This window comes from Purpureocillium lilacinum, assembly GCF_023168085.1.
Source record: "Purpureocillium lilacinum CBS 284.36 DNA, scaffold_2, whole genome shotgun sequence".
In the NCBI taxonomy this organism is placed as follows: domain Eukaryota; kingdom Fungi; phylum Ascomycota; class Sordariomycetes; order Hypocreales; family Ophiocordycipitaceae; genus Purpureocillium; species Purpureocillium lilacinum.
Window position 1 is genome coordinate 4,355,158 of NW_027072112.1, and position 16,305 is coordinate 4,371,462.

Below are 16,305 nucleotides of genomic sequence, written 5' to 3' on the forward strand. Positions count from 1 at the left end.
TTCCTGAACGAGGGCAGAAGAAGAGTGATCAGCAAGACTGTCTCTCGCGAGAGCGGGAACAAGCAGGTGCACAAGGCGGTTCCCCACGACGACTGGTCATCATACTTTGGAGGAGGCCATGGCCAAGCGGCTTGGAGTGCTCAGGGAGGCGAGACGACAGAACGCCGAACCGAGGGAGTGGTGGAGGAGGAATGCGGCAGCGAAGCCTCTCCTGGGCTGTGGGAGCGCTGCTCGGGGTTGTTGGCGAAGTCGAGGAACACGAATTGCACAGTCAGTCGTCGTTGGGGTCGGGAGAGTTGGAGAGGAGAGGCAGAGTCGCGCGCGACATGCAGCGAAGACGAGAAATAATATTTTGGGACAGGCACAGGCCGCCTGCCTGCCTGCCTACGGGCCACGGGGAACGGAGGGGTGTGCGTGTGCGCTGAGGCACGGCAGGAGCGAGAGGGGGCGGAGGGGGGGGTGCGCGCGTAGCAGGCCATGGCAGTAGGTCCCACGGATGTTGGGCGCGCTCTGGGCGCTGGACACAGACTATGCGGGCTAAATGCATTCGACGGCGCCCCAAGTGTTGCGATTACCGGGAGGCAGCGGCGACTGGCGATGGGTGTGGTTCGGCCGTTGGGGCTGGTGACGGTCCAGGCGCAGGCGCGGGGCGTCAAGCTGGCAAACCGGGCTGGGGGTGGAGGCCCCGAAGGCCCCCCCTTGGGCGTCACGTCAGCTCAGGTTTCCAGCGGGTTCCAGGAGCGGCGTGTCCACAGAGCCACATCCACTTTGGGCCGCTGGCGCTCGCACTGTTGCGACGGCCTGGCGGTGGGGGGAGGACAGCCACGCCATTGGCTGCCGGCCGGTGTCGAGGTGATCATCAGGTCGGGTCTTGGGGGGGTGTGTGGGCTCCGCCGGCTGCTGCTGGATCCATGGGCCGTGGCCGTGGTCCTTTTTGGGTGAGCCTGCGCCTGCGCCTGCGCGAGCCTGCCGTCGGGTGAGGCGAGGTGAGCGCTCGGGCGAGCGAGAACTGGTGGCCGTAGATGCGTCGACAGTGGCGGACGTGCGGCGCGGAATGGAGTCTCCAGGAGTCCAGGGCTCTCGGCCAGCAGACGGGCTGGGCTGGTCTGGCAATTGGGCCTCCACCGTGAAGCATAACCAGGCCGGTGAAGCGCTCGCCCCGCGCTGGCCGGCGGCGATGAGCGGTGGGCGCCGCGCGACCTGACCTGTGGCGGGCTGCCCGGCCGAGGCATGCCTTGCGTGTGCAGACGCTGTTGACTGATGAGCGCGCCATGATCGACCCAGACGAACAGGACTGGACGAGCATGCATCGGCGTCTCGGCAGCTATTGATGCACTGTGGCCGCGACACGTGCTCCCCTGCGATGGGGTGCACAATGGCAGCTTTCCGGTTAGGCGTTGTGCATGTGTGCCTGTATTCGTGCGGATACCTCCCATGGATGAAGGTACAGATAGGACTGCAGTGCAGGCCGATGCTGGGATCCCAGGCTCCCCCGTCCAGGGCTGTGAAACGCTCGCCAGCAATCACGTCGTCCATTTGCGCCTCGGAGCTCAACTGCCGGTCGCGGGAAGTGGACGCCGCCGCTGAACTCAACCCTTCCAATTCCTCCGCGATCTCGGCCGGGGAATCATCGTCACCATGATCCAAGGACAGGCAGCGTGCTCTGTATAAATGCCGAATGCGGTTATAAAACCCTGGGGTAGCGGTAGGCAGTGGGTTCCCGTGCCCTCTCGCCCTCTGGCGCCTCTCCGTCTGCCTTACTCATCCGTCCGTGGTTACGTGGACTGTGACCTCACATGACGGGCGCCAGGAGAGGCGCGGGCGTCGCGTTGGGGAGCCGGGAATCTTGTTCGCACGGAGGGGGGGCCCGCGGCCGAGCGTGACCTCCGAAGGGGAGGGGCGTCGGCGGATCAGAGACAAGGCCACACGACATGGAGACCATGCCGACAAGCCTGGAACTGATGCTTGTGCTGGCGCTGGAATCCTCAGCGTCCGGCATGCGATGGCCAAGTACAGAAATAGAAATCCATTCTGGGCTTGTGAATGAAATTGCAGACGTCGAAGAGTTCGCTCACGCCGCCGCCGCCCGCGTCGCCTCGTCAATGGGCTCGCTCGTCTCGCGTCCCTGCAGGCGGCGGCCCGTTCGGTCCCGGCCAAGCGTCGCGGTTCCTGGCTGGCCCTGGTGTCGGTGCTGGTGGTGCTGGTGCTCGTCTTTTGCAGGGCAGGTTCCTGGGTTCAGGAGGGGTGGCGCTTCATTGGGCCAGGGAACCTTGGTCAGTCTGCCTGGTGGTTGTGTGCCACGGTGCGGCATTCGCAGCCAGTGCGAGGGCATGCGCGCGAGCACTTGTCCTGTGTCGCGGGTTATGCACGACATGGGCGAGCAGTGAGCGTACTGTACCTACAGCACTTTTCTCGTCGCGACTGCACACGACTTCATACAGTGGCGATAGCGCCATGAACCCGTGTGTGGCGCGTCCAGACGCAGCGAGCACGCCACCAACCCCAGCCCCAACCGAACAGGCGAGGGCAGCGAGCCAGCCGGCGCCGACGGCATCCGCGTGTCGCATACTGGGATATGTGGCAGCAAGCACGTTGAGCAAGCGGGTTGGTGCTGAACGCCGTCTCGTCACAGTGAGGTGGACCGATTCATCACCCCACGGACGGCCGCCGTCGTATGCTGGCGAGCTCTGTGTCCGCAGTGGCCATCGCTGCACGCTTGGCGGGATTGCGCAGTGCCCTTCGCCTGTGTCGTGTTATGCGCTTGCACGAACACCAGGTCGTGGCCGGCTTCATTCCCGTCTGCACCGGCTGGTGAGGGGCTCGAGGCGGGGTATCTCGCCGCTCGTATCTCGGCGGGCGGGGACCAGCCAAGGTAACATGTCGACTGGCCCAGCAGGGGTTGCGGGATCTGCTGGACGACGACATCGAATGCTCCAGCGTTCAATGGCGATGACGCCGAATCGAGAGAGAAAGAGCAGATTCAACAGAGCCACTTGGCGGTTGACGCTCCGAGCGCTGGACGATCCGGCGCTGATGAGACATTGAGAGTGTGAACTGGTGGCCAAGGGCCGAAGTGACTTGTAGGAACGCCTTCCACGTCAGGTTCCCGTCGACGTCCGAAGGGAGAGGCGGCGCAGTGGAGTTCATCCATCCGCCCTTCTGAAGCAGTGGAGGCATCCGCTGGGGGGGTGGCCAACAGTGGATTGCCTGGGCGATTTGGGACCCGCGACCATAAGCGCAGCGCGTCCATGGATAGGTTGAGGCGCCCTGGGATCTGGGCGCCTCAATCTAGGTAGTCAGCGGTGCGCTCCTTCCTCGAACTGCGAGGACAGTCATCGCTCGCTGCGACATCGGAAGCCGCAGTCAGGCCGCTGCTTCCATGGTCAGAAAGGGCACGCTCACTCGACCCAAGGAAGCGCGCGCGCGTTGACGATTCAATTCCCTTCAGCAATCATCGCATGACGGACCAGCTCTCCCTTTGTCGCAACTGGACACGACTTTTTTTTTTTCTTGCTCCCTCTTGTCGCATTGCACATGGACCAGTCGCGCCCGTCTGGGGGCGAAGTGCAACGCAAGCCGCTCCTACCACTGCCCGGTCCGTCAGCCCTTGGGCCAGGCGTGCAGCTAGCGGTTCGCTGGCTGGGGCTGGTCTGGTGGCCTCTCGTCGATGCAGCCACGCCCGGCCGTGCGCGCTCTGCCGAAGAGTCTCGAGCTGCTTTGCTGCATGTCCTCGATAACATGCAATCCAGCGGGTGCCCGGGATAGCAGCCCATACTGGGGGCAGTACTACTGTAGGAGGGCTGTCCCAGCACAGAACGGCCGAGTCGACCAACGTGCGCCCCTGCCGGCTTCCCAATGCGTCGGGCGGCGTTCTTCAAGCCATTGACTGAAGGCTCCTGCGATAGGCAGCTTGCTAAATGCTCCATGCAGGCAGCCCTGCTCGGTGATGTGCTTCCCCCGGCGCCGTGCAGAGCACAGCATTCGACGAAGCAAGGCAACCTGGCCAGTCCGGTCGGTACCCCGCAAACGCCAAAACGGCCCGCAGCAAGACGAGAGATGCCGCAGAGGGCCCAGCAGCACATCAGAACGCCAGGAAATCGAGCCATCGTGGACCCCTGGACCTTCGGCCCTCGCCGTCGAAAGAGGGAGAAAGAAAAAAAAAATATGCACCAAGCACAGCTCGTCCCGTCACGCCAGCGAAACGTGGGCAATGCGGGCCTCTCGTTTGTTGTGCCCGCACCACAACCCGTGCCTGGCGAGAGGGACCATCCATGGATGTCCGGCCCGGCAAGGGGTTGGTCCAATAATGCCAGCGCGTGCGAGCAACCCGTGGCCGTTTCCCCTCGTTTTAATGCACCACCACCACCAGGAGAGCTCCAGCTACTGGCCGCCATTAGCCTCGTCGGCGATGAGACTCTTGGAGGAGCCCACCTGACGGACGGTGCAGCGCGCTTGCTCGACGCCACCTCCTCCCTTCTCCCTCGAGTTCCACCGCGCTAGAGCCTCCGGTCATGCGCTCTTTGTTCCTTGAGGCGACGAACGACCCCGTTCAGGGCATGACAAGGTCGTTGCCGCCACTTGTGTCGGTCGTGGTCGAAGCCTTCTCAGTTCTGAGCTTCGTAGCCAATTTCCCCGGATGTGGATTAAATGGGGCAGACGTGGGGAGGGGCTTGGGCACAGGACGCGACGTCGGTCACCCGCAGGTGTTTATCGCGAACCGGGGTGCAGGACGGAGACGACCAGCATCCCGTCTAGGCTCGGACGTGTCAATCACGGGAATCAGTGGCCTCTTTACCTGAACGGGTCGCCTGATCTCGTTGTTCCTGACAATCAGCGATTGTCCCGAGGATCGCTCTCTCCTCGGCTGACGAGCGTCGGGACGATCTGGCCTGGAAGCGAATCGAGTCGCGAAGCTATGCCTCTGTTTGCCGCGATTCACGGCTCGGGGTAAACTCCGTCCAGAGCTACCCCGGTCGGCGACGACAATCACAACTTGTTTCGGCGGCCTGCAGAGGGCCAAACTTGCATGGTTCTCGGCAGAGCATGGGCCCGGCCGTGGTGCTGTTCCCAAATTATCCGCCTGCTGACCCGCATCGGCCGCCCGTCATGTCAATCAAGCTCGACGTCGCGATGGCTCGGAATGGTTGCGCAGCCTGCATTTGTGGGTGGACCATTCGCAAAGAATGCGATGCGAGGGCCGCATGCTCGTACTGCGCAGCCACGCGCCGCCAGCTCGTCGACTCAATGAGCCGGCCGAGATAACGATTGCTGGGGAATGTCATCGGTGCGATTTTGTGGCCTTGATGGGCCAGACGAGACGTGAAGTTGGGGCTTGCGTGCCCCCGTCGTTCTGGCCGCAAACCCACCCGCGGCGGAGTCGCGGCTGGGGCGTGAGCGGGCCAATTGGACGCATTGAGTGAATCGCGTTCCTCGACGGCGATGAAGAGCTGCGATCGCGATCCGCAGAACAAGTCACCACCCCAAGTGGGCACGCCGGGGGTGGACGGCCAACTTGACTTGTTTAAACTTCGTCAGCCCTCAACGAGGGCTCAGCCGCGCCATACCCTACCCTAGGGTTTTGACCTCTCGCTCCAACGTCGACAATGGCGGGCTTGGCTTCGCTCGAAATGTTTCGTGTGCGTCACTTGCTCTTATCCGCATGCTGGGCCACGTCCATGGCGCAATGGCATCGACTACGGGCACTGTAGTCGCCGTGCCGGCCAGCCCATGATCCGCAGTGGATACCTGGCCCGGGACTGTCCTCAACAATCGTGGGGTTTCCCGGCGGCGCAGGCGGGGAGCGACGCTGCTCACCAGTGGTGATCCACAGGCAAGACCTCCCGTCCGTCGGCGACGAACATGCCAGGCCAAGCTGAAGCTACCTCGGAGGCAACTAGTCAAGTGCAAGGCCTGCAGCAGCGACTAACTGTTAGTCGGGATTCTGGTTTGATGAAAGTGTAGGTCCAGGAGAGACGAGAGAATCACAAGCCGTCATGGATCTGTTTTGTCCATATCAACGGATCCTGATGGTAACTGCCTATCGAAGGCAGCAGGACGCGGCTCAACGGCGATATCTCACTTTCCAGGATTCTCTTGCGACATATGCGCGCAAATACCACCTCTCTCTGCCCTCCACTCCAAGCTGGCGATGCTGACCAAGTTGTTCCTCGACGTAGCCTCCCGTAGAGGCGACAGGCGACACTATGGACCCGTCATGACGCTGGGAGCCATCTCTTCCGCGCAAACCCCGTAGAATCCAACACCACGATCACTGGAAATCCGACTCACGTTCGTGGACGGGCAGGCAAGGTCATTGCAGTAGGGCAGCTCACTCAGGGGCCGAAGTCGAAGCAACAGGGCTTGTGCCGTCGCGGCAGGTTGATTGTGGGTATAATCAAGAAAGCCGATTACTCGGCGCTGGTAATATTGTCCTCATAGAGGATCGTGAAACTCTACATTGACTTGTCCAGGTAATCGGCGCGACTATCGATGTGCGTACAGTGCGGACGGCCGAGTAGGTTGTCGTTTTGACCAGACTCACAATGACCGTCCCAACTGGCGTCAAGGGGCAAACGAGAATACTCGAAGTAATGGCCTCCACAGAGCACTCGAAAGACCCATGATTCAATGGACCTTATCCTTATGTTCGACGATGCAACTACGATCCGCAGTCGTCCTATCCAGTGGGACCCGCTGGCGGATCCGGAATCGGACCCAGAAGACGCAAGATCGGACCAAGCGATGCGAAATGAATGGAACACAGCGTTTCGAGGCCGACCAGGGTAGTTCTCCAGGGGCAAGCAGCAGCCATAAAATACGGGTCCCCTGGCGAGAAGGTGTTCGGGACTCGCTCACAAGTGTGACGAAGAGGGCGCCTGGAGTGTTTCTGTGTCGTGCGTGAGCTTCAAAGAGGCCGCCAGAGCAACGACCATCTCTCTGGCTGGTGCCGACGACTGAATGCATTCTTTACGGACTGGAATTGAAGGGGAACCATCGACACATGTATGGCAGAATTGAAGTCAGCCCGACTTTTATGCCTCTTACATGATAGACGACCCTGCTGTCCGGTGCTGGTCGTCACGGCGAACTCGTCCAGCTCGCGCGGCTTACACGAGGCGGGGAACCACCCTGCAAACACGCAAATACCAAGCATCAAGCAACCGAAACTCATCAACGCCTAGTAGGCTATTACGTTTCTTCATCGAGAAACTTCAGCTCTAATTGAACGCATCAACGATCCCTTCTCGGACTCCCAAGTCCTGCGTCGTGCCCCCTTATCGCCCAATGACGTCAGCGCGATAGCTGCGCCCGCCGTCCGCCACATGGTTGTCATGCGACTCCCCGTCTGTTTCGGCTCATTGCGAGGGGACCCCTCGGCCAGGCACCAGGGACCTCAGGGAGCACCCTCACTGACTTGAGCTGCCGCAAACTCTAACCTTTTTTCTATACCCCTCTTCGCCAGACCACAGATCGAACAACGAGGGCGGCGGGAAACAACAGGAAATGGCACCGGAGCAGGACGTCTTCCGCCGAGTCGGTCGGGGCGGAGCCGGCAACTACGTCCCCGCCGCGGACGCGGCCCGGAGTTCAAAGGTGAGTTTGCGTGCCCCTTTCTCTGCCGCCGCGCGCGCGGCGCATGATATTTCACTGCAGCATGGACCTGACCTCGCGACCCCTTCCCCCCCAGGACCTCGAAGCCCAGCAGCAGCACCAATCGGAGAACGACGCCGCGCCCTCAGCGACGACATCGGATCTCGGAGCCGGAGTCGGAGTCGCGGGCGCCGCCCGTCGCGCGGGCCGCGGCGGGGCGGGCAACTACGTCGAGGCGGAGCGGCTCCCCTCGGCGCGCGAGAACGAGGAGCACCTGGCCGGCGAGGTCAACTCGGCCGTGGCCTCGAGCCTCGAGCGCAAGCGCGGCGCGGCGGCGTCGCGGGGCATGGGCGGGCGCGGCGGCGCGGGTAACTGGAACTTGGAGCAGACCGCCTCCGCCGATGGAGGAGAGGAGGAGGAGGGGGGAGAGGGAAGCAAGGTGCAGGAGCTGGAGCGCAAGGTCAAGGAGGCGGTGGACAAGGGCCTGCGGATGCCGGACAAGGTGCATCACGGGAGGGACAAGGCAGGCGGCAGCGGACGATGATTTCTTCGATTTAGCGAGCGCGACGAAATAGACCGAATACTACTATCCTCTAGAAACCACACACCGACATGTCGGCGGCGCCCGGCCACCGTGGTTCTCGAATACACACACACTGGTATGTTACAAGCGGTACGGCCCGCGGTGCATCACCACGTCCGCGTTGCGCGACAGCTGGTACGCCGCCCTCTCCAGCTCATCCACCTCCTCCTCTCCGCCTCCTCGTTTGCGCACGGCAAACTCCTTCGGCGACGGCAGCTCAAACAGGTCGTAGTCCTGCTCGCACTCGGTTCCCGCGGCCGGCAGGGTGCCGTTCTGGAAGTACGCGCGGATGTGCCTGACGGTGCAGGTCGACGGCGCGGCGAGGGAGCAGTGCTGTTGTCGGGGTCAGCCTTTGTCGTCAAACCAAGTCATCATTTCTCGCCCCGTGCACACAAGAGGTTGGAGAGTTTAAAGGGGGGGAGGGAGACTAGGGGAAAGCACGCACGCCGTATGACTTTTGCACGAGCACCGCGGAGCTCGGGAAGAGGGCCGAGTTGTTGCGCGCGCTGGCCAGGGGCGTCACGTTGTCGGCGATGTTGCCAATGTACAGGATCGGGAAGCTCGTGTCAGCCTTGATATCGTCTGCCACAAGCTGTCAGCACACCCATGCCCCTACGATCTCACCTCACGCCAGAGCAGCAGAAGGGACAGACTCACCCGTGCTGAAGCGCCACTTGGACCCGACAGTCTTGCCCACGCACGCAGCCCCAAAGTCGGCATGCGTCGCGCCCATCCAGCGGCTGCTCCTCCGCAGGTCCTCGGTGTACGCCTCAAACTCGTCGAGCGACTCGGCGGCCCGCGCGTCGGCGCACATGATGCCGGCGAGGGCGTCCGGCTCGGCGGGCGTCTCGAGCGGCATCGTGGCCGGCGTGTCCGTCAGCGAGCACAGCAGCTTCGAGCCGCCGCCCTGCTGCTGCTTCTCGAGGAGCACCACGATGTCGTAGAAGGGCAGGCCGTCGCCCTGCTCGAGCGCGGCGTAGACACGCGCCAGGGCGGGGGCATTGTACACCGGGTTGTAGACGAGGGCGCGCGTGAGGCGCTGCAGGCGGGTGTATGTGACGCGCTCCGGCAGTTCGGGGCCTGAAGAGCGGGCGTTGGCTGGGATGAGGACGGGGCGGATCTTTAGGGCTTGGAGGAGCGAGGAACGCCGTCGTTGGACGGCCTCGGGAGAGGATGCCCAGAGAGCGCATTTGTCCCGTCCGGCGGCGTGGCATGCCGTATCGAATGCGTCAAAGACCTTGTCGGCGTCGGAGAGGTAGTTGCGAAGACCGCCCCCGAACCACTCCTTGTAGTCGACGTTTCCTGTACGGCCGTCGTCAGGAGTCACAATCTGTACGAAGGCGCAAGTAACACTTACCGTCGCTCACCAGCCTCTCCACGCGGTCTGGAAACAGGCCGGCAAAGGCACCGCCCAAGGCCGTTCCGTAGCTGAACCCCCAGTAGCGCAGCTTCGCATGCCCCGTCTGGTCCAGAATCTCGAGCATGTCCCGCGCATGATACGCCGTGCTGATGTGCGCGAGGATATCCGTCTCGTTGAGCGCCCCCTCGCATGCCCTCGAGTAGGCGATGCCGCGCGAGTACGTGTCGTACACGAGTCCCTCACGCTCGTCGACGACGCCCGCGTCCTGCATGGCCCACAGCTGCCTCTTCTCTGGCGTGCCCCAGCATTCTATCCTTGGCGTCGAGACGCCGACTACGCCAGTCAGTCAACTCATCTGGCCTACTGGGGGTCACATCATTTTACATACCTCCGCGGGGATCCCACGAAATGATATCCTTTCCGGTCAGTCATCTTCTAGTCTGGGAGGCTGCCGGGAAACTCACCTGGTTATCTCCAACAATGGCCTGCAGCACCGATCCGGCCTTTTGTACCAGGTAAACGCCCGACCCGCCGGGGCCCTATCCTTTGTCAACGTGTGCCGCTGAGTCCGGTGTCGTGGCTCTTACTCCTGGGTTGACAAAGACTGGCGGAAGCGGGTTCTTGGTTGACCTTGCTGGCAACCTCGTAACTCCAAGTATCACCCGCTCCTTGTCTGACGGGTTCTGCCAGTCCATAGGCACCTGCTCCCGTAAGCCCCAGCTCATACCTGGCATGAAAGGAGAGGGCCTCGTACATCGAGTCTCGCACACTGCAAGGTGTCATTGTAACAGCTCGTCCATTTCAGCGACCGACTTGGCTGGATCTGTATAGGGCTCTAGTCAGGGCACTGTTGTTCGGAATTTTCTTGGAATGAGTCAACTCACGTCGTTCCAGCTCCATGACGGAGGTTTGTGTGAGCCATCTTCCCTCGAGGTGTCATCCTCCTGCGTCGGAAGAAGGCGGAGGCAGACTGAGAAGATCGCCAACAGTCCAAAGGCCGCAATCAGCGGCGCCTTGATACTGCGTCCAGGTTTTTGTCCCCGTGGTAACAGGGGCCGGGCAGCGTCTTGAAGCGTCTTTTCTGACATGACGGTATGTTTAGCCACAGCGATGATATCGCCTTGGAAGCGGCCAGATGCAGGTGAGAGGCGACTGAGAGGTGACGAGTCGTCAGCAGACATCCTGGTTCCTTCGTCGATGCCCCGCACAGCTGATCCGTTGCTAGCCAGTCTCACCTGCATAAGGTGAGCTACGACACGGCGACACCATGTTCCATTGGAGCCGAATTAATAGTTAGTGAGTCGCCCCTATTCAATCCGCTGACGCGTAATTTTGTGTGGAAGAGCCATGTCTAATAAGGCCGGTGTTGGGCGCTTGCGCCACGCCGGAATACAATCCAACCATCAATTACACACCTGACAAGCCGACAGGTCGCTATCCTGATGCCCATCCCTTAGCTAGTTACATATATGCAGAATGCAGAATTATCGTGAAATCATGCCTGGCTTTTGCCATTTCGCAGCCCAACCTTGCGCCTGCCCACCTGTCGACTAAATGTCCCGAGCCCTGTGACGCTCTCTATATTCGCCGCCGCAGCCGCACGTCTGGCGCGCTGTCTGTGCTGTTGACGTCTGACCAGCCCCATTCCTTTCGCAGCAAGTCGACAGTCCACTCGGTCGAGTAGCCTGTATCTCTCTGAATGCCCGTGAGAAGTTCTACCAACAACTGCCGATGCTCCTTGGTCTGAAGACACAGACCCGCCAAGTGCAGAGGGCGCGACATGTGCATCCTCACAGCCAGCGTTGATTGTCCTAGCGCAAGCGCGCATATTTCGCGAGCATGTTCCTCAATCAGGGCCGATGTCTGTCGTTGAGCGTGCAAGAGCCTCGTGGCCGACTGCGATGCCCGGTCCACTGGTTTGTGCAACATGAGAATGATTTGAGTGACATGGTACAGGAGCGCGGCAGTGGCGCACATGGCGCTGCTGTAAAACAGCTCTGGTATGTCGGATTGCAGTGGCGTTGACGACCCTGGCCTCCGTGGCCCGTGTGACGAGATGCGAACGCACGGCTCAAATGTGACCGGGAGTGCCACTTTCCAACTCTCCAGGTGTTGACGAATGCGATGCCAACGTTGACGTCTCTGAGACGGCGCGAGTCCATGGTGTTGACGCACCCGGCCGGACCAAGCGTTCTCTTCCTCGGCGGCCATGTTCTTGTCCTCCATCTCGGTCCACGCAACGAACTTCAACGTCTCCAATACAATCCAGAGCAGAGTCCTGCATGCTGCTGTTTCTGTCATCAGCCGTGGTGGAGACATGTTGGCGTCCCTCAATGTCTCGGGTATGCAAAGTCCACCAAAATCGCAGAGCGGCAGCCCAGCCGCCTTCCACATGGACATGTTCTCAGTATCGATGTGGGGTGCAGTATGTCTCGTATACGAGACGACATAGTCGACCCAGGCGAAGTTCCAGAAACTGGCTACCCAAGCCTTGGTCGGTGTCAAGCTGGACGCGATTCTAGGACATGACTTGTCCGTGGCGTTGCAAATCTGATAGTTTTGGTCAACGTCCAGCGTGAGAAGGTATTGGGCGCCTTTCATATGTCTATAGCCAAGCCTCTGTGAGCAAAACATCCCAATATGTGTGCAACGAGCAGGACCACTTACTGCATCATTTCGGCTTGGCGATTATCCAGCGCTTCATACAGCAAGAATACCGATATGGCTGCCAATAGATCGTCGGCAACGTCTTCACAATTTGACGGCCTGTGAGGGCTCTCGAGCGGCGATGCTCCCGGGTATTGCGACCGCGACTTCGCAAGGTTTTGCGCGTCTGCCGCGTAGTTGGGAAAGGGTTGGCCCGGCGAGCAGCATACCCGTAGTGTCTGTAATGAAGCCATCATCTGGCCAATAGCCTTGTCGTAGAAACTTGCAGCCTTGTAAAACCATTCCGGCCCCGACTTGTCAAAGTGTATATCTAGCGTAGATCTCCAATGGCTCTGCTCGTGGGGAGGGTAGCTGCCGTGTTCAGGAGACGAACGCGCTCCAGATGCCTTCCGCAGGCTCCCAAACTGCTTGGCTGCCACCGCCGCGAGAGAGTTCTTCAGAAGGGCGCTGTGGACGGCTCTCACGGGGACCACGGTGCCAAAGAATTTTTCCATGTCAAAAATGTCGAGCCACTGGCTGGTAAAGTCGGCGAAGTAGCGGATAAGATGGGAAGCTTCATGCTCTTCGTCGTCGTCATCCTGATCTGAGGGCGCGGACAGACTGCTACCACCTGAACCTGATTGTGCTGACGGGTCAAACGACGTTATGGGGCTGAGCATGGAAGATGCCGTCTGTGTTGGGTCCAGGAACTCGTCGTCATCGGCCTGAGACGCGTCTGGGATAAGGAGACAGCAGTTGATAGGGTCGGCATAGTAGACTTGCGGGTCGATATCGAAGTATGCGGCGTCAAAGTCGAGGTCAGAGAAACTCCGGGGCGTGATCATGGCTATGGATGAAGCAGGGTGGACGTTGAGGGGGTAGACGTCCTCCGGCTTCGACTGCCCACCTGCTAGTGGGCTATGCTCATGGATGATTGCTGGATCAATGCCGGCGCCATTGGTGTCATCGGTGCGTGACCGTGGCGAGGCAACGAATGGTGTCTTCGGTGAGGCCTGCTTCACCGAGCCGGCCGCCTTGGCGGGGGTGCTGTCTCGGACGACGGAGGCGCTACTACTGTCAGATCGTCGCGAGCCGGTGCCTTTGGCAATCTTGTGACGCAAGTTCTCGCCCTCGTCGAGGAACTTGCGGACGCGATTGTAGCCAGGACACGGCTGCGCCGACTTTTCGCATCGTGCGCATCCCGGCTGGCGTTTGTCGCACTGGACAGCTGTTTAGCCGTGGCGGCACGATCGGGATATAAGAGAGCCGTACCTTGACTCGACGAGCCTTACAGCGAATGCAGGGGACGGGCGCAATGCCAAGTCCCGTCATGATGTGCGAGGCCGTGGCCTGGATGAAGTTCCGAGATGCAGCGCGTGCAACGGAGCTCGAAATGGAGCATCTAGATGTGAGATGAGTCAGGGCCTGCGTCTACGGCCCTCTTATATATAGGCGTCAAGTAGATCTGATAGCGGCAGCGGCGTCGCTAAGCACGATGGTGAAGGAGGCGTCGTTACGGCTGGGCCGACGACGATGTCGGTGCAGCCGTGCAGGTCTGGCGTCAGTGGTGAGGCCGCCTAGAGCTGGCAAGTCATTACCCACGCCTTTGCCTCGCGCCGGCGGCTGCGAGAAAGCTCATTCGACGTGCAAGGGGTCTGACAAACGGCGGTAAGGCTGACAAACAGGCAAGCTGCAAGAGGAAGGTTCGACTGCGACGGTTCGGTTGCAAAGCGACTGTGAGTGAGTGAGTGTTACAACAACTTACGGGTTTATGGGCTGAGCGGGGCGGATGGGACGGACGGGCGTCGCTGCTGGACGGCTCGCTGGTGCCTTCCCAATGCGGAAGGCATTGGCGAGCCACAGGTGAGGTGAGAGGTGAGACTTGGGAATTCAAGGTTGGCAGGCGCGACGGCAGGTTGGCAGCAGGCGCACGGGGCGCAAATGCGCAGTGGAAGGAACCTGGACAGAGCCTCCCGTTGGCTGCGGGCCCACCAGCTGGGCACCTCGAGTCCGTCCCAACGGCCGCTGTCTGGGCCGGCTGTTCAGCGTCGGAAGGGCGCTACGGGGAACCATCCCAGCGGTGCGATTCGCTGCGTTCGCGCACCTCACGGGCTCCAGCTTGACTTTACTGGACCCGTCCAATCCACGCATCCTTGACGGCGAGCGAGCCGCCACTGGCAGGCAGGCAACTTCCATCATCACGTCCACACACACACACTCACTCACACTCACCTCCCCTGCCCTGGGACCTTACCGTGATGACATGCGCAAACCACCACGTCTCATAGCCGACGCCTGCCAGGCACAGCTTCTCACCAGCCTCGTCGGTGGCGATGCCATGCCGCGATCCGATCTTGACCCCCAACGGCAACTAATCCAGGCACCTCGTCCCGTATGAGCGGGGACTCGGAGCCCGTCGGATCCGACCGACCCCCGTCGGCCTCGACTCTCGTCGAGCCTGGCATCAACGGAGGCACAGATGTCTCTCAAACCAGGCCGCGGCAGGCGGATGAGGCGGTCGCGATGAAGATTCAGCGGGTAAGCTTATCTGCTGTTCCCGCGCCGTTGCCCCCCACTGACTGACACATCTTGACTTTAGCTCTTCATCTACCCTGTCAAGTCGATGCTGCCCGTCGAGGTGTCCATGGCCGAGATCACGAGTGAGGGCCTGCGCTTCGACCGCCAGTATGTCCTCATCAAGGCGCCACCTGGACTCGAAGAGGACGCGGTCGCGGAGCACCTCACCATCAAGACGACGTTCCGCATGTGTCTCTTCCAGCCTTCGATCAGTGACGACTGGTCCCGTCTCACCATCACACATACACTAGCCCAGCCACAGACGTCCATCACCATACCCCTTACACCATCGCCACTCTCCTGCGTCCAGTCCAGAACCTATCAAGTCAGCATCTTCGGCACCAGAGCCCCCGGCGTAGACATGGGAGACGGCCCCGCTGCCTTTTTCAGCAAGCACCTGGACATGCCTGTCAAGCTGCTGTACATAGCGGGCGACGGGAGCCGCGACATCCCTGGCGCCTCGGGTCTGAAGCAGCCTCACATATCCTTCAAGGCGAAACAGGCCGGCGAGAACGGCAAGTCTACCATTCAACGCATCCGCTTTGCAGATGCATCGCCACTCCTCGTGACGTCGACAGCCTCGGCCGCCGACGCATTGTCCCGGCTTCCCGCGGATGTGCGCAACCAAGACGTAATTATCCGGCTCCGCCCAAACATACACATCGACGTTGGCCCAGGTGTCCAGGCCTGGGATGAAGATGATTGGGGGAAACTCTTTATCTCGTCGCCAGGCTCAGATCTTCACAAAGCCACTATCCGTTGCATATTCCGAACTCCGCGCTGCCTGAGCCTGAATGTGGATCTCAAGACCGGCAAAGCAGCGCCGCGAGATCAGCAGTTGTACGGCCTACTCGCCAAGGACAGGCGGGTAAATAGTGCCATCCCCCGTATGTCTGACCCTGCATGCTCGGTGTGGTGCGTCGAGCTGACCGTTTGGACTAGACAAGCCGGTGTTCGGGCAGTACGCCACCGCCGGCCCAATCGGCGCGATCCTCCGCGTCGGAGACGAAGTTCGAGTTGTCCAGAGAGTTCCCCCACAGGAGTCTGACATTGGATGAGGTGTCATCAACAGTATGGCCTCAAGGAACTCATTGGCTCGCATAGCTACCTATCTACGACCGAGCCGCGACAGTATCGCGCTTACGCCAGCCTTTGACGGGGAACTTATGTCTACTGGGTCCTCAGGGCGGGCCAAGGTAGGCCGAAGCGCGGGCGCGGGATCGGCAAAGCCATCCAAGTCTGTTAGGAGCTGCTGAACGTTCAACGTTGCTTGCCCACGTGAGGGCGAGGACGGACGACGACATTGCCCGCCGGGATCAGAGATTGGTGAGCGGCCCTACAAATCATCCGGGACGAGCCCCAAGGCCCGCAAACGAATGAATCTCTGTACTTTAGATATTCGAGTAGTAAAGAGATGAAATTGCGGCGCTTCATCGCGCTCTGTTGATGCACTGGTCGTTGAGATATCGAGAGTGGGGCCGTGGTGTTTGCCGTGCTGGGCGAGAGTGGGGCACCCCGTCGGTCCGCCCCCCCCCCCCCCCCCCCCCCC

General features: G+C 61.0%; 4 protein-coding genes across 4 annotated transcripts; 2 read left to right on the top strand and 2 right to left on the bottom strand.

Annotated features, from left to right (window-relative positions):
• Positions 1–7,503: 7,503 nt before the first annotated feature.
• On the top strand, positions 7,504–8,134 carry PLICBS_003076 (uncharacterized protein; the record flags this gene model as incomplete). The annotated part of the gene is made up of 2 exons (XM_018322803.2): positions 7,504–7,593; positions 7,688–8,134. 2 exons carry the CDS (start codon positions 7,504–7,506, stop codon positions 8,132–8,134), a joined length of 537 nt encoding a protein of 178 aa, XP_018178033.2.
• Positions 8,135–8,254: 120 nt separating this feature from the next.
• On the bottom strand, positions 8,255–10,621 carry PLICBS_003077 (uncharacterized protein; the record flags this gene model as incomplete). The annotated part of the gene is made up of 9 exons (XM_065600145.1): positions 8,255–8,506; positions 8,619–8,755; positions 8,831–9,475; positions 9,531–9,866; positions 9,922–9,949; positions 9,998–10,072; positions 10,121–10,260; positions 10,347–10,356; positions 10,418–10,621. 9 exons carry the CDS (start codon positions 10,619–10,621, stop codon positions 8,255–8,257), a joined length of 1,827 nt encoding a protein of 608 aa, XP_065456217.1.
• A 490-nt stretch (positions 10,622–11,111) lies between these two features.
• PLICBS_003078 (uncharacterized protein) lies at positions 11,112–13,511 on the bottom strand (the record flags this gene model as incomplete). Its single annotated transcript, XM_018322805.1, has 3 exons — positions 11,112–12,138; positions 12,201–13,399; positions 13,452–13,511. 3 exons carry the CDS (start codon positions 13,509–13,511, stop codon positions 11,112–11,114), a joined length of 2,286 nt encoding a protein of 761 aa, XP_018178035.1.
• A 1,062-nt stretch (positions 13,512–14,573) lies between these two features.
• Positions 14,574–15,814, top strand: PLICBS_003079 (mitochondrial amidoxime reducing component 2; the record flags this gene model as incomplete). The annotated part of the gene is made up of 3 exons (XM_018322806.1): positions 14,574–14,717; positions 14,779–15,643; positions 15,699–15,814. The coding sequence occupies 3 exons, from the start codon at positions 14,574–14,576 to the stop codon at positions 15,812–15,814; spliced, it is 1,125 nt and encodes a 374-aa protein (XP_018178036.1).
• Positions 15,815–16,305: the final 491 nt, after the last annotated feature.